Source organism: Amblyomma americanum, chromosome 1 (assembly GCF_052857255.1).
Source record: "Amblyomma americanum isolate KBUSLIRL-KWMA chromosome 1, ASM5285725v1, whole genome shotgun sequence".
NCBI lineage: Eukaryota > Metazoa > Arthropoda > Arachnida > Ixodida > Ixodidae > Amblyomma > Amblyomma americanum.
The window spans coordinates 280,792,451-280,814,130 of NC_135497.1; the positions used below are offsets into that span (position 1 = coordinate 280,792,451).

At 46.6% G+C, this 21,680-nt stretch overlaps 1 protein-coding gene across 9 annotated transcripts in view; it reads right to left on the reverse strand.

Moving 5' to 3' along the window:
- Positions 1-8,723: 8,723 nt before the first annotated feature.
- Positions 8,724-21,680, reverse strand: part of LOC144115190 (uncharacterized) — a 48,408-nt gene continuing 35,451 nt past the window's right edge. For 6 of the 9 annotated variants that reach the window (XM_077649453.1, XM_077649446.1, XM_077649450.1 and 3 more), the window contains 4 exons: positions 18,720-19,047; positions 17,006-17,129; positions 15,579-15,713; positions 8,724-12,675 (listed from right to left, as the gene is read on the reverse strand). In XM_077649453.1, the coding sequence (XP_077505579.1) occupies positions 12,606-12,675; positions 15,579-15,713; positions 17,006-17,129; positions 18,720-19,047 (657 nt within the window). In that variant the 3' untranslated portion in view covers positions 8,724-12,605. Of the gene's footprint in view, positions 12,676-15,578; positions 15,714-17,005; positions 17,140-18,719; positions 19,048-21,680 lie in introns of all 9 variants that reach the window. The other 3 variants (XM_077649454.1, XM_077649451.1, XM_077649452.1) reach the window with 2 other exon arrangements.

The window sequence follows — 21,680 nt, forward strand, 5'->3', positions numbered from 1 at the left end:
CTAACTACAAATTTCAATTATCATCTCAAGTATTACCGTCCGATCCGGCTTGACCAGTCATCACGAGGGGGAGGGTTGTTAGTGCTCATCTCTACAAAGTTTTGCCGCAGGGCTTGCATTTCTTTCCAGTATGCGGACAATTAATGTGAAATTCTTGCGGTTGCCCTCAGTGTCCCAGGTCAACAGCCCTTTACGGTAGCTAATGCATATTTCCCGTCTGGTGTGCATGACACTCGGCCCCTTGACTCACTCATGTCTAGTAGCCGTTCTCAGGTTTTATTACTTGGAGACCTCAATTCGCATAATGTGACGTGGGGGTTTAAAACAGACAGCTTTGTGTCTACACTATTTGCTTGGGCTTCTGACAACAACTTGATCTGCAACAATTCCGGATTGCCTACGTTTGTTCAGAGTCAATGCCGCTCTGCCTTGGATTTAACTTTTTCCTCCTAAGGAGTCTCTGTTATGTCTTGGGCGCCTGTTGACTGTGCAACAAACAGTGCTCATCTTCCGATTAGTTTCAAGTTTGTGTGTATATTAACTCTTCCTGAGCGACATCAGCACACGTTAATAAATTACAGTTGCTTTAAAGACACGCTAAAGTCAGCTCTTCAAATCACTTCAGATCCTTGCGCTGAGGCAAATGCCGAAAGCAAGGCTAAACATCCATGTTCAGTACTGGATCATGCAAGGCAAAAGTCTGAATTTTTGGTTAAGGGAACCAAGGGTGCAATCGCGAACAACCGGTGGAATGCTGAGTGCACGCGTGCATATAGACGACAGAAAGCAGATTGGAGGAAACTTCTCATCAATCAATCCCCAAAAAATGGTTGGATTATAAGTATGTTGCAGCAACATTTAAGCGCACTGTCGCCCGTGCAAAGGGGGATTATAATAGAAACCATTATGATTTCCTTTCGCAATCAGGAAATAAACGAGCTTTATTAATTTCATGACGCACAACAAGGTGATTTCACCGGCTGTCAACATTGAATCCCTCGTTCAGTCCCTTGCTGACGTCGCAAAGCCCTTAGAGGATATTGCGTGTGGCCTAGAGCTTCGCTTTACATCTGCTCTACCTTCTCCTGCTATATTCACATTCACCTCAAGTGATTTCACTGAGGTCTCTATGACTGAGCTGTCGCAAATTGTTATGTGCTTATCTCCAGCGGCTCCTGGCACCCGATAAGATCACTTCATCTATGATCAAAATTTTGTTCAATGAATCTTCTGAAGACCTGTTGGCTCAATTTAACCATTCCATTAAAGGTCCTTTGATTCCTCATGAAAGGCGTCTTGCGGAAATAGTTCCATTGATTAAAAAGAAAGGGGAAGGCTTAACTTCAGACAACATACGCCCTATTTCATTAACATCGAACCTAGTGAAATTAGTGGAAAGGGTCCTTCTCAGCCGTGCCATGTCAATAATTTCAAAAAATGCGCTCTTGAATCTGTGTCAAATTGGTTTCAGGCCGAGGATTTAATTTTGGTGGGCTCATATTGACCTAGAGAGTCGTATTAAATTAGCTCGCAATAGAAAACAGTTTGCTGCGCTTGTCACCGTGGATGTCAGTAAAGCATACGACAGCGTTGAGCACTCGACTCTGTTACTAAGATTACAGGAACTGAACTTCCCAAGCTATTTTGTAGCCTGTATTTGTTTTTTTTTGAAAATAGAGAATTTTATTGCTGCCAGAATGGTGTTTCCTCAAGGAGATTTCAATAGACGAGAGGTGTACCGCAAGGATCAGTTCTCTCAACTCTTCTTTTTAACATTCTTCTAAGCTCAATTCCATGCATTCAAAATGTGAAAACTTACGTGTACGCCGCCGATATTGCATTTTTTTTTGCATCAGCAGGGGACATTCACACTCTCTATCGAACCCTGCAAAATTACCTCAATGCTCTTGACAACTGGTTAGGAAGAATTCATCTGTCCCTCAATGTGAAGAAATGCGCATTGTTAGTATTTCTGGTTTCTGTTCCTGTAAATATCTGCCTGGTTTATAGAAATAACATAATTCCTGAAGTTCAGACGGTGAAGTATCTCGGAGTAATATACGACTCTACTCTATCCTGGCGGCCACACATTGAACAAGTCTCTGCAAAAGGAGTTCGGGCCATTGGCATCCTGCGCAGGCTTTGTAGTGCTAGGTCAGGCATGAGAAGGCATATACTTCTGATGATTTATAAAATGTATGTCCACCCAATTTTGCAGTTCGGCTGTGTTTTATTCGCAGGAGCTCCTGCCTATAAACTTCACCCTCTTGTGCTCCTGGAGCGTGAGGCGTTGCGCCTCTGTCTGGGGCTTCCAAATTATGTCGCCAATGATGTTCTGCACCTTGAGGCGCGAATCCCGTCGTTATCAGCTAGGTTTCGCCTTTTAACAGTTAAAACATTTTTAAAATTGTGCGACTCACCTCTTCACGCCTCCAGTATATTTCTTAATCAACCTTCCGCCTTTTTTAGTGACGCCTGGTCTCGTTTTCGTTCTCCGCAGATATGTTAAGTGCAGTCCCTCCTTGATCCCATAAATATTCATTTCACAGATGTCCGCCAAATGTATAACTCAACTGTCCAGATTGAATTCGATGACATTTTCCCATCGAATGCAAAGCTGCAGCCCTTCCCGCTTCTTCAGGGTCTGTTACAGGACCACCTAAGGTCTTTTCCCTCTCATGTTATTATTGCTACTGATGCCTCGCAAGATCGCGAAAAGGCAGGTGTGGGATTTTTTTAGCCTTCACTGGATTGGTCTTTTTCTCTCCGTCTTCCTGACTTCACTCCAATTTTTCTGGCAGAATTATTAGCAGTAATGGTAGCCTTACGAAAATTAGAAACTACCGTTTCCCAGGTCGTGGTTATGACGGACTCTTTGTCCATTTGCTCTTCATTATCCTCACCAACTGAGTCTCAGACATTACTCCTCTTTAAGTTCCTGATTCCGCTCCATCTAAATTCGGTAAGGTTGCTTTAGGTACCAGGTCACATGGGCTTTCACTTAAATGAGGTTGCAGTTTTCTTAGCAAGAGCCTCTCTCTGCGGCCCAATTGTTGCTGTCCTGCCAACGTGTGCATATACAGCTGCGGTGTGGTTTCGCAGCTACACAATATTTCAGGAATTTGCTGCCTCGGGTCTTACATCATCTCCCGAATATCAGCATTTTCTGCATCCTTGGAGTAGCAAAGACTGGCGCTCGCGCAGACTATAGGTCTCTTTCACTCGTTTGCGTTGCCGGGTTCCCCTCTAAATTTCTACCTTCACAAATCTGGCCTGGCTGCTTCCCCATTGTGCCCTTTTTGTGCCCAACCTGAGACAATAGATCATTTCTTGTTGTTCTGCCACCGCTTCTCTTGTTTGAGGAAGCGTCTTTAGCAAATTCCATTTCAGTAACTGGGTTTGCCTGTGTCCTCCGTGGTTGTTCTTTCCATTGGCGCTTCTTTGCTTAGACGAAGCGACAGGAGTGTGCGCTCTGCTGTGCAAAATTTCATTCAAGAAACGCAGCGACTCCCATTCTAATTTCTTTTCCCCCTCTCAGTCAGTACAACAATGAAACATTACAGGCATTGCATATGGTTATGCACATTAAGCCATTGTCCCGTCTTCGATCTCCAAGTTAACAGGACCCCTGTCCTTGCGTCTTCAAATCTATCACCCTACATACTATTACCACTCCTTTTCCCGTCAAAACTTTCCTATCTCCAGCAATTAACCGCCTGTGCCTTGCCCACTCCCCACAGTGGGTATGTGCCAGCAACGTCTGAGGACTAACTTCTAGCTTCTAGTTGAGGCCTTCCTTCCTTCCTTCTAGCTGGAAACAGCGCATCGGCCGTTGGCCGAGGTCTCCCGACGTCTGAAGTTTCCACGGACTCGTACAACGTTGTCCTCCCTCAACTACCTACCGGTAATGTTGTCCTCAACACCGTCTTTCTGCATGCTCACCTCAAGGGTCGCCCATACCGTGTTCCCGGCTTCTAAAACGCACCTGCGCAGATTGTGGACCTCCGTGAGATTCTGCGTATTGGCCAGTACCAAATGAGTCACGTTTGGATGGTTTCCTGCGAGAGCAGTTCCTCAAAACAGAAACTTATAGACAAAGCAGAGTTCCACATCAAATGTCTAAAATGTATCGTGTTTGACCGGTACACCAAAAATGTGCAGCTTATAGGCTTCTTTCGCTCCCGCGCTATCTGCAGCACCGGAGAATTGTCGAAGCTTTGGAGCCTTTTGGAACTGCACAAACTATCGAGCGTGAGAAGTGGCGATGCACCGGAATGGACCACATGGAAACAGCGAATCGTGAAATCTTGCTCACGCTCAAGGACGGAGAGTCAGCAAGTACCGTTCCTCACACGCTCAGCGTTTTCGGGGTACAAGCTTTAGTTGTACGTACGCCTCGATGCACCCAGTGCAGACGCTTTGGGCACACAGTAGACAATTGTTATGAGTTATGCTGACAGGTTACGCCAAGGAAACGGCACATGAGGATGAAGTGGTGTGTCACGGATCTCCCCGGAGAACACTCGGGCCGAAAGAATGGACTAGGCGACAGGTGTACCCACACAAATGCACATTTAATACACCCTACGTGACACACACACTAGAACACAAAACTAACAAAAAACACAGACTATAAAAACACACGACCCGGGAACACTGCTACCAGCGTCTACTACTAGCGTTACTGTTAGTGGTAGGCGTTCGTGCTCACAGTTGGTTCGGTGCAGCTGCGGCATTGTATGGATCCAGTAGCCGGCGTCGAGGCGGCGTTCGGCGTGCTTGGGCTGGCATCAGTGGCGACGTCGCTGGCTGCGTCGTACAAGCTCCAGGTCCAAGCGCCCGTGTAGGTGGTGCCGGTGTTGGCGTTGGGGGCACCACCCGGATGGGTGGCAACAGCTCTGGAGACACCCCTGGCCGTAGCAAGTGATAGCGTCATCCGTTGACTCCCCGGAACGGGCTCAGGCACGGCAGGATGTCCACGATGCGAAGCGGCAGAACGCGAGCTCACCGGAGCAGTAGCCGGCGTCGCTCTCTTCCAGCCGATGCGTCCCTGACCCGCCGGAGCCTCCGCTTCTCTGCCGTTCCTCCACGTGCCTCGCTCTCTCTAGCCCTTTTATAGCCTTGGCGTTAGCCCACGTAAGCCTTGTCGTCGTCGTCTTCTCCACCAATCATCTCTCTCCACCTCACAGAATGCTTCTCCACCAATCATCTCTCTCCACCTCACCGAATGCTTCTTCTTTATTCTTCAGTTCACCCATATCGTCTTCTTCACACCTTTCCTTTAAAATTTAATTTAGGCTCCCTAATATATGTGACATGGTGTCAGGGCACATTATGGATGTGTAGTGGAAGCGTCGGGTGAACTGAGTCAGAGCTCCAAACAGAAGATGGACGAAAGGCTTCTGCACCGAATAATGGCATGGGTCCGCCTGCAAGTACGGACAAACAGGAATTCCACATCTCCAGACCCAAAGCCACCGGACCCGGGTCTGCTACTTTGAGTCCTGTGCTTGCTGCTCAGGAGCCACCTGTCACCCAACGATCACGAGAGCAGGACGCCCCTGCTGTGGAGTCAGTGGAGGCGCTTCAGCCAGTGAATGTGCCACATATGCCTTCTGTGCCGGCTATGCCCCTTCATCGCCGGCGTGCGGCAGTGTGTCGCCTGAAGTGTCTGCTTCTATTATAGTGTGTTCGGAGCCCCGTCGGCTATAAGCGTGGTTGCGAGTGAAGTGCCTCACTCGGCTTCATGGGCCGAAACCTTGGCTGTCTCAGAAGAGGCGATGGACAACAGCGCACCTTTGAAGCGTCCTGCTGATGACGAGGTGTGTGTCGATGGCGATGTGCAGAAGGCACCTGGTGTGGTGGCATTGGGAAGGGTCACCTAAAAACGCAGGGCGATGTCTGGCCTACAGGCCACCGATTTGCAGGCTGGCCGCCCCAGTACAGGGGATGGCCTTCAATAAGACAAGCACCAAAAATGGCGGGCGTCACAGCATTTCAAGTCGCTACCCTTAACATCAGGGGTTTGCGTAATCGTAGAAGGCAACATCAGTTACCGCATCTTGTAAACAAATGGGGTGTGAGAGTGTGGCAGCCATCCAGGAAACCAAGCTGTCCTCTGATGAGGAGACTGAAGCTGCTGTCGAGCCTTTTTGTCAGAATTCAATGTTATCGTTAGTCACTCGAGAGGCATATCAGGTGGGTTCATGCTATTCCTGGCCAAAACACTGGGGATTACTGCCGTGTCGTATAGCCCAGATAACGAGGGGCGACTTATCTGCTGTGACCTCGAAATTCCGGGCCTACAGTGGCGAATTATTTGTGTTTATGGCCCTGTAAAGCAGTGATAGAAGGGTATTTTTCCTGTCATTAGTAGACCATTTGTCCACAGATCGTAAAACTATGCTTTTGGGTGATTTCAATTGTGTTTGTAGGGATGAAGACCGAACAGTGTTAAGTAAGCGGTATGACCCTAGTGGCGGAAGGAGAGCGGTGCGGGAAAAGTTAAGTGAAATAAAGAAAAAAAGGGGGGAGAACATATAAAATGCGACCATTAAATGCCTACTAAGGTGCATCGGCCAGAAATGACGTAACAAATGAAATGATGAAGTGCATATATTTTGGTAAAAGGGCTTAGAAGGTTCACTGCGAGGAAAATGCATGAGGGCAACATGCAAGATAAAATTAAAGGTTGTCAAGATGTATATAATGTCCTTTAAATATGCAAACAAAAAAGTTCATTACATATCTCTGTTGCCCAGGCTGGGCAGGCTAAGGGACATAATACCCTGTCCATTGTTAGAGGCACTGGGGAGAGCTTTTCCATGCACTGTTCATAGTACGCATGCTCGTCAGCATATGCAGGGCACTCAAGCACGATATGTTCCACAGATTCAATCGAGCCGCAGTGGTCACAAAGCGGGCTGTTCATTTGTATTTAGATGGCAAACATTTAGCCCTGTGCCGATGAATGTTAGGAGAAGCCTCTGCAGAATACATAGGCTCCTATGGGAGCAGTGCTGTCGCGCTGCAGAAAGCGACGATAAAGCTCAGTTAACACGCCTACCATCTCCAAACTTTAAGAAAACATTCTGTCCACACACTTGTCATGATGGCTCCAATCCCATGATTGTACCCAGATTCCCAGATCGGTTTCTGCCACAGTTAAATTGGAACAGAGGACGGGCTTGCTAGTTTCACTGCTGACGTGCTTCACCACTCTCCGTAAAGTCACCTTGTTAAAAAGTGATCGCTACAGACATAACAAAGGCATATGATAACATCCTTCACTCTGCCAGTCTTTCCTTCCTTCAAACTCTTGGTCTCTCTCACTGGTTTCTCCTTTCCATTCCCGTCTTTCTAAAAATAGAACCTTCAGTGTGCGTGTCCACGGAAAGCCCTTTGGTAACTTAACTTCCAGTAAGGTGTCCTAGGGCTCAGTTCTCGCCCCCACATTATTTAATGTGGCTTTTAATTATTCCTCTTGTTCGAACCCTAGAGACCATCCCCTCTATCTGCGTGCTTGGATACGCCGATATAACCCTCTGGTGCTGTCACCCAGATGTGCCTATCCATCAGTCGGTCCTCAAGCACGCGCTCGATGTCTTGATTGACATCTCGCCTCCCACCTTTTTGGGTCTAACCCTATCATCTACTAAATCATGTTTCATTCGCAATGGAATTAAAGCCGGCTTACGGAAAGCTCGCCCTGTAAATTTTACGATAGGTAGTTCTCCGATTCCTCCGGTGGAAACTTCATACGTCTTGGAATGGCATCCCGTGACTGACAGCCACCTGTAAATCGGCTCACGCTACTCTAGGCCCGATCAGTCGTGTAACCACGCGCGTGCTCGTACTGCGAGCCAGCTTGTGTGCGCTGTCCTTCAGCCATGGATAATATATCAGGCACAATTTCAACGCCTCACCCACAGAAAGTGGGTGAAGCCGTATTAAGCCCTTGAAGCCATATCAATATGAGGCTATGCGTGCCATAACCTATCTGCCCCGTTTAACGCCCATACCCGAGCTTCAGGAGCTCGCCCAACTTAATACACTCAGTGAACTAATCGACCAATGGGTGGCACAGCTCGCAAAGTCTCTACAACTTCATCGTTCGATGAAACTCCCTCCGTATTCTACCGTCAGCAAACAGATAATCGCCCCACCGTTTCCCCGACGCTATCAGCCGCGTATATGCCTGAATGGTGCATGTTGCCCTTGTAGCACCGAAACATTACGATAATGTTACATTTTTGTTATCGTCAAATGTTATTTCATAGTGCCTATGCCCCTTTTCCTAACGTTACTATGATGTTACATATGAACAGTAATAAAACATCTAAACAACATAAATGTAATATGCTCGAAAATGGTGAAGCAGCCCTGCACAAGCATGCAGGCCCGCCGGTTGTGCTGACACACAACTTACAACGCTTTGCAAGAACCAGCAATGAGGGCGATACTTCAGTTCCACTATACAGCAGAACATACAACTCGTATTCACTCACCTGCGGACGGATATCATGGAGTCAAGCTTATATATCCATTACTAAGGGATGTCCCTTGAGTGATAGTGGCGAATGCATAATAACCAAAGTTTTCTGAGAAAATAATAGGGCTGTGCACGCAATCTATGGCGAGTACTATCCAAGAGATATGGTTGCAACCTACTGCTAGTTGAAAAACATCTTTATTGCAAAAACAGTTGGAAAGGTTCTGGAAATCAGTGCAGCAAATACATATGTAATGTTGTTCTATAGTTATGACTTTGTTATATTGATGTTTCAAAGACTTATATAATAAAACAATGTTTCTTTAGAGCGTTTGCTATAAACACACAATGCTATATGTTAATTTTTAAAGCCAATGTAGTATTAGTGTGTTGTACACCGATGGATGACATACTACAGACCAGGGAGTTACTGATGTAGGGGTATAGTCCCTCTCATTCTCATCTTAACTCTCGCGTGACATATACCGTAGATATGTGAACTCCCCTGGCATTGAAACTTCATTTACAATGCACTGCGTCCCCTCCGCTCATTCCCATAATCAATACAGGTAGTCTTTACACAAACTCCCTCGCCGTCCTTACGCTGTTCGACACACATTCCGATTACAAAATAAATTCATCTGCTTTGAGCGAAGTACACATGTCCTGTGCGCATACACTGGATTCGCGGTCATGCTCACGATCCACATAACATTCGACCGGATGCGATAACTCACCTTGAGGCACCAGGCGACCCGCCACCTTCACCTCTTTCTCCAGATCCCTTCCCGTCCCATATGTTTCTAATTCCCATGTTCTGTGCTAGCGAACACGTGTTGTAATTCCTCCACTTCCAGAAATTCGACATTCCATAAGGCTCGCTGAAAAACCCATGAGTGTGTGAGATGCGTTTCGATCCGGCGCAGAGCCCGAGGCCAGGGTGGAACTTTGAGGAGGTTGGTGCCGCATAGGGGCACCAACCATGAATTCGATAGATTTTCAAGGGTTACCTATCGTATAAACGCATGCAAGGGCCGCACTTTTTTTCCAGACTTGAGGGCCAATTTTCGGGCTGCGGCCCATACAGGCGATTTGCGAAAAACCTTTTTTTCAAGTAAAAAAAGCAATCAGGAAATCTGCAGCATATATTCTAATATATTCTATGTTCTACGACATTCGCGGTGTATTCAGGCTATGAGCTGGAGCCGTGCTCTGGTGTACGCTCAACCCAAAAGAAGTCGCACAGCATTTCTGCTGTCAACGCGTCGCCGTTGTTCCGCGCTTCCGTCACTTAGCAGAGCAGCTCTTCTTCCGGTTCGGGACACCTGCCGGGTTTGCCTCGGAAAGCGCGCTTTTTACAGCTTGTGTTCCTCAATGCATCCTTTTAGTTGCAACACCATAAGACGCACTTCTCGGTCACATCAAATTTCCTGCCCGCCGCACGCTTGCCGTTTTCGACAACACCCAGCTGTGTCATGCCTTATTGTGCTAAAACTGCAACGCTCGGCGTCAGCACATGAAAGCCCCGTGCCTCTGAGAGCAACAATGGAGCTAGTGATACTGATGCCGATATGGATAGCTCCCGTGATAAGCCGCCGCCTCGGGCGCCATCCGTGGGCGGTACATGGATGCTCCTGTGCGCATGCGTAGCCTCCGCGATCATGCCCCCCTCACTCGCAGCCGGAGCTGATAGCGGAGGCCACGGCGCGTGCATTTCGAAGCTTATTCCCACATGGGTCACGGAAAGCTTGGGTGCAGCCTTTACAAGGATAATATTTTTGGTAATATTTCCTTGGGGAAAACGGGGTGAGCCCCATACACGGGTGCGGACCTTACACGCGTTTACACGGTAATCGCAGTGCTTGCAGCTAAGCGCATGAAAGGTGAGAGCGGCGACTACGTCAGTAAACTTGCTTAAACCATATTCCACGCGAATATTATTAGAGGCGTCAAGCAGGCACAGCCCTCAAGACAGTCTACCCGCTTACATGAGCAAGGCGGTTAAGGGTGAGGTACATAAGTTCAAAATGTTTCCTCCCAAAAATCGCCCACAGCTTATATACTTCACAGCAGGCTTTAAAAATCTGTCACTGAATCCATACCCAACAATTCTGGACAAGAGCGCTTATGAGCGGGAAACAGTTTACGAACGCAATTTTTTCATATAATGTAGGATTCCAGCATCCCGATCAAAACATCCGCCGACCACCCGACGGCAGTCTTGAATTTTCTTTTGCTATTAGCGTTATTGCTATCGTCAAAAGAGTTTCGTATTGGTCTTCTGCGGCAGTGTTCAATGCGATCGATGGAACCACGCCAAAAGAAAGATTTTGTTACACATCCGAAGATTGAAGCATTATTATTTTGAATATTTCTATAACAGCATTTAACAATTTTTTATATTCAGAACAATTGTCCCAGAGCATTGGACATGTATACCAAAACTCACTCTGGTTAACCTTCTACAGTTTGAAAGGTTTGCCACGAAGGCAAGCGATCAATTTCCTCATATATAGCTTTTAATATTACGACCCCATGGCTTGTTATGCTTTTTTTTTTCAGTTTCTGCTCAAGGCCCTGGTGCAAGGCCATTTTGAAAATTGACTTATCCTCATTCAAGTGCCAGTCAGCAACTGCTCCCTACAGCTATTATTGTTTTACTGACAATTTATTTGAGCATCAGTTTCCTCTATTCTGCCCATCACCCTAATTTCTTAAGAATATTTCTCTATCCTTGTGGCTTTACATTCCTGGTTATAGAATGGTGCAGCACATCGCTGCTACTCTCTCTATAACGGTGATGCTGCCACAAAGCTGCAGGCATGATAACATCAATGAATCATTGTACAAGCCCACTATCGTCAATGCAACCATTGGGAACGTTGGGCTCTTTTGCAAGAGTTACGTCACCCTTCTGGCCCAAAAGAACTCAGTTGTCTTCCCAAGATTGTCTTCAACTCCCCAGCAATCTATGGGGATTGCTAATCCAGCAGCCTAAGAAAATTTTTTGCCCTTTGAGAACACAGTGAGGCCTCTCTGACGCATGGACGATTAAAAAGCAAAATGCGTCACTGCAATGCTTTTTGGCGTCAATCAAGTGTAGCGAAACTGAAGATGCTCCACGTTGGACTTCACAGTTACTTCGCAAATCACACTCTCTCTCATAGACACGCTCTCATCTAACGAGTGCTTCCCCCTAGCTCTAACGGCTTGCCAATAGCCTGACACTACAAATTATGGCCATGCTTATTCATCATTATGCGGTGGCAGTGCACTAGCATTGGGTATGCTCCTTGCTTTTCTTCAATTCTACTATGTTTTTCTATATTTTCTTTAATACCTTTAATTTTGCTCTCCTTTCATAGTCATTATTAGTTCTTATCGATTTTACAATCATTTTTTTTTGTCCTTCCCAAGGTAGCCACCTTCTGGACTCACTTCTAACCTACAAGTGCAGAGGGTTCTTTTTCCCTGCCCATTTTGCCATGAGACCATGGCAGGTGGAAGGTAGTGACATGTGGCTCTTTCCACCGGCCACGTCGCGAGTGTCAAGTTACACAACACAACGCCGCCGGACAACGCCGGACACTTTTTTTCATGGTTGGGGTTCAAATGCGTACGCATTCAAATACATCAAGTACTACAAACCACGTACGAGGAACTGAATGCAAGGTTTGGGTGGCTAATTTCACAATGTAAAGTCATAGACAAAAGTTCCAGATATGCCGATTAGCGGGAAAAAAAATTTCCACATTGCCTCACCGGTAAATCAGCTCTTATTTCACCAGTGGATGCAGCACGTGTCCTCTCGGGATTCAGTGCTGTTCATTAACGTTTTGGCCAACTGCACAAAAACTATTTTGCATCGAGCCTGCACACCGCAGGCTTTAGTGCACGGCTAAGTAATAATCACACACAGAACACAATTTTTTAGCACGCAATCAATGTTACGCTAAACAAACTAAAAAAAAGTACAAAATTTGCCAAGACGTGTAAAAGTAACGTGCATGGCAGCACAATACGCCATCGCCATGATGCGATTCCGTGTCGAAAATTCAGCGACATGGCTCCTAAGTCTCGGAAAACCATCGCTGCTCCGGGCTGAAGTGTGCGGTTAAGAAGGCGGCTCCCCTCTGGTCCCTGTACGGTAGCCACGCAACAGCCGTGTCCAGCGTGGGAGGCCCCTGCGTGGCAAGGGTCCAACACATAGCAACACAAATTCACAAACGAGATTTTTCATGTGGTCTCCACACAACACTTGCTTTGGTCCGATAAATTGTAATGTGCGAAGCAGCACTCGGTTTACCTTCCACACGCTTACCAGCACACAGCTTAAAGCACCAGTGGAACATCTGGGAATCTAGGCCAAGCGTTCGATCTGGTGCAGGGTCGCGCTGGCTTACTCAGTAACATCGCTAGGTTCTGCATGCTACTGGCGATACTACAAGGCCATCACTGAGGAGGGTCCTACATATCCAGAACATCTCATTTCTGTAATTATTTTTCGTTCCATTTCTGCCACAAGAGATGCAAGGTGGCCAGCTCAGCTGTACTAACTTGAGCTGAAGAAGCCACTGAATAGAAATGCAGCCAGCAAGATTTTTATACCTCGTGCCTGAGTTGTGGCAAGGTTCAGGGCGAGGGGTTACAAGGTGTTGGACCACGGTACGAAAAACATATCGGTTGGAGCACAACCTTCCTTTGAAAAACCTCACGAAACCCAATGCCACACAAAACCTCCCAACTGTATTAGAACCATGAGTGAGGTTGAGGCTGAGCTACTTGCTACACAGTTTGTACAAAGTATACAGACTACTTGGCTTGTTTCTGGTCCATGCCCGCAGCTTGTTTTGCCTCATGGGCATTCCAAATCTTTCCAAGGCGACCGCAGGTCTTGATATAAGCGGTCCGGAGCACAGATCTTCAAGAAGTTAAACAAGAGCCACACTACATGGCTTAAAAAGAGACCCTTTCGGCTGTATATTAAAAGCGATAATGTTAAGCTTTCATTCTGCAAAAAATACGGCGGCGGCGGTGGTGTAGTAAGTGAAAAATCCTCAGAGAAGCAGCCTAAATGAGCCACCTAGGTCAAGTGACCTAGTGGTGTCATCACAACTTCCCCACCGAATTGTGAGCAAACTGCCCTCCATGGCAGATGGCAGTTCAATTAATAATTGGTCGCAAGACAATGTTCGGGAAGAGCAAGCTGGGCCTCGAGCCCCACTCGTAGCAGCACTTGTTATCGCTGGGCAGCTGCACATAGCTTAACTGCTGCACTACTGTGCCAGGGGTTGCATAAGGTCTCTCAGAGATCAATGAACGTAAAGTTGAGGATGACAAAATCCACATATACAGGCATAACCTGATTAACACGATCACATGATACCCTTAAGGTGGAGGTTAAGTGTCCCCTCCAGGTTTCTTTTAACAGCAGTGGCATGTATATATCATGGGTTCAGTGTAAATGTTGAGACATGAAGCAAAGTAAACGCAGACACAAGCGCAGTGGTGTCTGCGTCCAAGTCCTTCTTGTCCTGTGCTCTGTGCTGACAGTTACGCTGGGCCTACATAAATATGTATACTGACCATAGGAAACAGCATCGGAATAAAATTAGCAAAAGATGTAATCGATTTATGGCATTTAATGTCCCAAAGTAACTCGGGCCACGAGGAACGCTAAGGCTCTGAGGGCTATGAGGGATGACCACCTGGTGTTCTTCCCAAAGTGGTTGAAATTTTCAGAGCGCTTCACAATGGCGTTCCTCACGGCCCGAGCCGCTTTGGGGCGTTAAAACCCATAAACCGATTCGAATTTGTTGTCAAAGATCAAATGAGACATTAATGATGTAATCGTTACAAGATTACCAAATACAACCAACCAAAAGTGCACAGAAGACATAAAGCTTTTTTTTTTTACTGCAGAAGCAGTGCTACTGTTCATCACCAAATGCCGATCTGGTTGGCAGAACCCTAGGGGGTGGCAGCACACCCACCAGCACCCTGCCCCACATCACCCCGCAAGATAGGGTGCAGCCCATCTATGCACCACTACCATTGGTCATCCTCCCCATTCCCGCCCACCGCCACCCTTCAGAGGCCTCATTCACCAGGGAACTCTATTTTCCAGATGCACTGTACACCACCAGCCCTCCTATCTCCCCCTTCCACAAGGCCTCAGCCCACTAGAAGCCTCGGCAGCAGGTGAACAAATATGTGATAGGGAAATTGAATTCATAGAAGTAGTGAGTAAATCAGCTGCCAGAAGCCCCATTCAGCAGCCACCTCCTCTTATCTAGGGGACTGCCCCCCACCGACAGCCAACCTTCACCCACCTCTCACCCCACCTGCACCTTCCACTCAACCACCTACCACTACCCACTCACCTCCACCCTTATTCACCCTTCAGAAAAATTCTCAGCTTAGAGCAAAACCATTCAATAAAATGAAAACATCAAAGTAATAATATAGGGTAAATAACTGCTTTCGCAGAATTGTCGCCTCATTTGTCTGATCATCAAGTAATCTTTTTTTTTCCTATTCAAACTGTAAGCCAACTGTACAGAACAGAAAACTTGTCACCAGATGCAACAAGAAGACTGCACACCCTAAAAGCACCCAATAGAACCACAGAAGACCTCCAGCATTAAAAAAAGAAAAACAATTATATTAGAAGCATCATACAAGAACACAAAAAGAAAACACTTCTAAAAGTAGCAAGTAGGTAATGCAGCAGAATGCTACATTTCCGTTTGTTCACTTAGATTATTTTAAAACAATCCTGCGACATATTTTCCTGTGTCACTGTTTCATTTTCTTTTTTTTTCAATGAGTAAGCTTTATGTAGTTCATAGCATAGGCTAGGGGACAAATTTGTGCCTTTTTCAATATTCTGCAAAAATATTCCACAACCTCCTGTTGTCGCACTTTCCGCAACTGCCTCAAATGGGAACTTTCCTACTTCTGAGCGCGGCCATTTTCACTTTTTTTCTGTAATGCCACAACGATACTGGCATTGAGGATGGATAAGTGCACGAAAAGCACATTCCGTTTAACACCCCTGGAAGAGCCATTGATGATTAAACGTTACCAGTTTTCGTCAGAAGTTGTAGGCCCCTTCCCTCCGCAGGCAGGCAGACGTGAAACGTGGCTCGAACGCACCGCAGATGCACGCTTCGAGCTGCAGGAGTGCACCCACAGACAACACTCGCAGGCCATTCTTTTCCTGCAGGAAATCAAATTCACTTCCGTTATCTTGCATCTTTTCTTTCTTCACGGTGCACTATGAAGCAAACTGAAAGTCAAAGGAGAGTAAAAGTATATAATGCAATTAGCGCAAGAATCAAAACAAAATTAGGAGTAACTATGTACCTGTCATCTGTATTATGCCTAAGAACCACAAGGCTTAAAGGGGTTTCAATAAGCATTGTTGGCCCATTCCTCTGATTCCTTTTTTATCTTTTATATCTTGGTCACTTTATGCATTGCTTATGATGACATGCTAGCTTCGTGTTATTTCCCTTATAAATAAAGCAGCACAATCAAAAGGAAAATAAAAAAATTCAGAGTCCCCCCTCTCTGCATTACAAGTCGTCATAGTCGTTTGTTCGCCAATGCAACAAGTGCTGTTAATACCGTACTAATAAGTATGCTTTCTTCCCTTTTCAGCACCCTTCGGGCTTGTTTTGCCATTGTTTTTGGCATAAAATTATCCTTAACGCCTTCTGATGACGACAAATGAAGCCAGATGGCAGTGAACATTAACACCCGCTTTCAGGAACTTTTTTGCAAGTCATCATTGTCACATGACACCTATCAAGTGACCCTTGGATGATGTCAGCAACTTTTTTTGCAAGTCATCGCTGTCTGACATCAGTACACATTGGGAACACACTTTACTGTTGCACACATCAAAATGTGTTGACTTCTTGCCCCTCTAACACACTAGAACAGAAGACCCTTCATGGCATATGCATTGCGTGCCCGCCTGGCGCACACAGGTCCAGGGTTAGAAGCCGAAATGCTGGAGCATTTTTTTTTTCTAACGGTAATTTTCTTGAGGACATGCTCTGATGACACACTCTGGTGACAGCTCCTGTGACCGCCACCCATGAGACAAGAACTGCTTTCGTATTAAAAACACAAGGAGATTTGCAGCGTTATGTCTGAATTTTCATTTGTCACAAAAAAATGATTTTTGACAGACTTCTCACTGTATAACAGGTCCTGAATGTTTTGCATGCTTCTTGGATGCTCAGTGTGTGCTAAGACAAATATGTGTACACTAGCGTATGCTAGCTGAGTGTACTTTATTCTGATCTGATCTATGATACCACCAACCCCCATGCTCAATGCGAGGTCACTCACTGCCACACTGGGCCTGCATGTGAGTTCCACGATGGCGCCGAGTTGCTCTAGCATTTTAGTGACATCATGCTTGAAAGGCTGCAGCCCCGAGCCCCTCTTAAGCATTAGCCTCCGGAAGCGGTGTTGCACCCAGCAGGACTTCGGACTCACCAATTGATGGCCATGCGATGTGGCTCCAGGGTCGCACTCCTGCGGCTCCAGGGAGCTTGGGTGGCCGCCAAAGGACGATACGCACACCAGCAGCCATGGTTGCCTAGTCGCTGGTCTAGCAAAGCTCAACAATTCTGCAAACATAGTGGATATTTCGTAAGGACAATTAACATATGTTGCGCAGTTAACTTGGGCTCTCAAGAAAAGGCGTCAAGTGTATTTTCCCAGAGTTTCTTTTCAATGTCATGCCCAACTGTCTATTACTTTTGTGTTTTCCGTATGAAGCTATATATTATCCAGGGAATTAAAACATCTGGTGTCTTCAGCAAAGCAACATGCTATTCACTAGAAAACCACCCCGAGTCCACAATATTGCTAAAGTCAACTAAATAGAGCCACAAAGGCCTGCAATAAATTTGTGAATACCAACCAGCCTTCCTGACATGGACATGTGGGACTAAGACCACAGCGTTTGTGCAAACGATACAGTGGCTAAAAGCATGGGAAACACGAGATTTCGTCTCCAGCACTACACTCCTGGAGCAGAGACTCAGACATGAGAATGGCATGCAGCCTCCACATCAGTGCCATGAAGAGTATACTAGGTCTAACTAAATGTGAACCCTATAAAGTTAATTGTGACAGCAAAGAATCGAACCACACATGGCTGGATGAATTCCTTACTTTTTCTGTTTCTGTCTTTTAGCAATGGAAGGCAGGCATCAGCTCAGTGCACACACACCAACTGTTCTCTCCTGTGTTTGCTAAGTTGGTTTACCTCGCGCAATAGTTCCCAGGGTTGAAAGAGCTAGTGATTAAGGAGATTTAAACACAATCGCAAGTTCTGCGCATCTGTACCACTAGGTTTAGGCCTCCTTTAATACTGCAGAGGCATCATTACAAGACGCACAGTGGCATTTCATGAAAGTTGTGCACAAGCAGAATCGTCGGTTGCACCTACATCAGTGCAGCCAGTGAAACTATTTTCCTGTCTAAATTGGCTCCTGTATGTGTCCTTTTCTACTGCCTATACTTATAGCGACATGAGGCCAAACTGTGAACAAAATAAATTCCCTTTTTGCTCTAAAATGTGTCACTAAAGTTGGCGCATTGCCCAACTAAGCGATGGTGAAGGCAGTGAAATTAGCGATGCCAGCCACTTTTCATCTCCAAGGCACATTCGACAAGCAATAGCCAGTCTGTTACAGCGCCTTAAAATATGTTCTTTTGTTTCGACGTACGATTCCAGAGGTCTGTGTTCAACATGCGTCACTTCCAAGGGTAGCTACTCGTTGTTTATTTCCTTCAATCTCATCTTGCAGCGCATGTGATATTTCAAATAAGTCAGATAGAAACCATGGATGTTTATAGCAGTAACCTAAAGAGGTTACTGGGCTTGCTGTAAAATAATTACTTTATTATTTTTCTATGAAATGTTGCTTGAGAATTGTGCTGAGAGCACATTGTAGAAATTAGTGAATATTTCTGCACTCCAGGTATTGAATCGAATTACGCTTTTGCATATACCTTCAAGGCCCAGGACACTATTTGGCAACTCAGTAGCTGTGGCGTATTTGTTAAAAATGCTGAAAAATACTCTTTTGATAATAAAAGAAAAATAGTATATTAAAATGAGGATATGTTTTGCAAAATTTTTACACATATTTAATGCCCCGAAGTTCATTCCAAACAGGTGCCATTTGTAGACACTCACCTGGCGCGTCGCTCCAGTTGGGGGTGAATAAGCCGGACAGGTTGAGTCGATACTTGGGCACCACGACCACCGGGTCCGCTCGGGGCGCCAGCATGACGGCTTCCTGAAGTCGCGGCTTCTTGCCGATGAGGAACAGGTTGAGTCGGTACTTGGGCACCACGACCACTGGGTCCGCTTGGGGCGCCAGCATGACGGCTTCCTGAAGTCGCGGCTTCTTGCCGATGAGGAACAGCAGCAGCGCCAGCCTTGGGGCTAAGCCAAGTTGCGGTGTCCAGATACTCTCGTGTAGGTGTCCTTTATGCCGCTTGCAGGTAGCCATCTTGGAGTGCTGCATTCAGGTATACCGTAGGAAATGTTGCATAGTAAATAAGTTTTTTAGAATTAGAAGCCGTGTTGTGCATGCATAACATCATGTATTGCCCACTAAAGATTCTGTAGTAGCACACAGTGCTGCTGCAAAAAAAAATACAAGATTGCACTTATGTATGCTTAAGAGCAGAAATGTGAAAGCCTTTCTCTTTCCTTTATTTCTCCCTCGCTTTTTCATCTTGTTTTTATTTTTGTTTCTTATTATTTATTTCAATTTTTACTTTTCTCCCTCCATTTTCATTTTTTACTATTGCAATCACCTTCATTAATATGGTCACCACTATCATCACCATTGGTATCACAGACTATCACTATCTCAATCACCATCACTGTCATCTTCACTATCACTATCCCTAGCACTTCCAGTAGCTATCATTATCACTATCTCTACCACTATCATTATCACTATTTCTAGAACTATTACTCTCCACTGCTATCATCACTATCATTACCATCAATATCTCCAGCACTCTCACTATCAGTAGTTGTCATTATTGCTATCACTATTTTTTACTATCTATTTACTGTCACTACTATAATTACATATATGTTGCTTAGCAAACATTGCTTATCAACTTTTACATTTAATTACTGTACAACTTATGATGGACAGTTCGTGCGGACTTCTATCCACGCCACTCATGAGCCAAGAAAGGCTTACGCCTTAAAAATAGCAGACAGTTTAGCATGACTCCGTGTAGAATAATGCCGCCAGGTGTCCCCGGGCGGCGCCTTGATGACAAAGAAGTGAGACGCACGTGCTCTTTGGAGCTGGAACACTGCTTGATTCTTTGCAGCCTGTGCCCAGCTTTTTGATTCTGCAACCCATTTGTGACATTTTGTGGTGGAGGTGCGAATATCTCGCACATCCCTCCGAACACCGAGGACCCCAGACCTCTCCCTGTCGACACGCCAGAGCACCTGGTCAGCAGCCGAAATCTTGGACTGCCCCCCCTGAGCATGGGCTATTGGAGACAACCTCACCGCCTGGCTGACTGCCTCCTGGCTCAGGCCATTCGACTTTCCCTCGGCGCCTACCCCCCAACCAGTCATGCAAGGCGCCGCGTACTACACCCTCCAGAACCCACTGCTACCAAAGTCCTTTCACGGGACTCAACTGGAGGACGTGGAAAATTGGCTCCTTCAGTTTGAACGTGTCGCCGCATTTAACCAATGGGATGACGCCGCCAAGCTGAGGAACATTTTCTTCAGCTTGGAGGACAGTGCTCGTACGTGGTATGAAAACCGTGACGACACTGTTTCATCATGGCCTGAGTTCCGTCGTCGACTGCTCGCCGCGTATGTCAGCTCTGATCATTGGGAGCGAGCTGAACGAGCATTGCAGTCCTGTATGCAAATGCCCAACGTAACGGTTACCATGTACGTCGAAGACAAGACACGGTTTGACGGGCTGACCCAACCATGTTGGAAGCCAGAAAGCTGCGCCACCTAATGCGCGGTGTTAAAGAACAGCTTTTCGCCGGCCTCACCGCGCAGCACTGTTGCCGAGTTTCTAGTGGAGGCAGTCACGATGGAGCAGGTCATCCGGCAGCATTCCACCGTGTACAAATGGCCAGTCCTTGCTGCTTCTGTTACGGAGTTCCTCCCGGTTTTTAACAGCAATACCAACTTTTTCCGCGACATGATCCACGCTGTTGTCCGTGAGGAGCTAGAGAAGACTTGAGGCACGTCGCAGCTAGTGGCCAGCTCCCTTATGAGCGTTATCCACGAAGAGGTGCAGCAAGCTGTCAGGCCTCCGTTATTACACGCCGAACCACAGCCTACCCAGACAGACTACTGCCGCCCGACGTACGCTGAAGCTCTGCGACGCCCAACCCAAATCCACCGGCATTTCCGCCGCCCAACCAGACGGACTACTACCGCCCGACCTACGCTGATGTGTTGCAACGCCCTGCCCCCGAATCCAGCGGCCTCAAATGGAAAACCTGTTTAGTTTACCTAGATGACGTGGTGGTGTTCTCAGAAACCTTCGACCAACACCTTGAACGCCTGCGAACCGTGTTGGATGCCCTGCGGTTGGCCGACTTGACACTTAAACCCAAGAAATGCCACTTTGGCTACAAAGAGCTCAAGTATCTCGGCCATGTTGTGTGCACCGATGGCATACGACCTGATCCCGAGAAAACTGCCGCCGTAGCCAAGTTTGCCCGTCCTACTACAAAGAAAACGCTCAAGCAGTTCTTGGGTTTGTGCGCCTTCTACTGTTGTTTTGTCGCCGACTTCTCCAAGATCGCTGAACCCCTCACTCGTTTAACACGTGACAATACACCGTTAATCTGTACTGCCGAGCAACAGGCTGTTTTCACAGAGCTGCGCCAACGGCTGCACAGTACCCCTGCTGGCTCACTTCGATGAGGAGGCTGCTACCGAGATACACACCGATGCTAGCAAATTCGGGCTTGGTGCCGTCCTGGTTCAACGTCAAGAAGGCGTGGAACGTGTGATCGCGTATGCGAGTCGCACACTCTCGCGCACCGAAATCGACTACTCCACCTCGAAAAAGGAGTGCCTCGCTGTCGTCTGGGCCACGATGAAACATCGACCTTATATCTATGGTCGTCATTTTAAAGT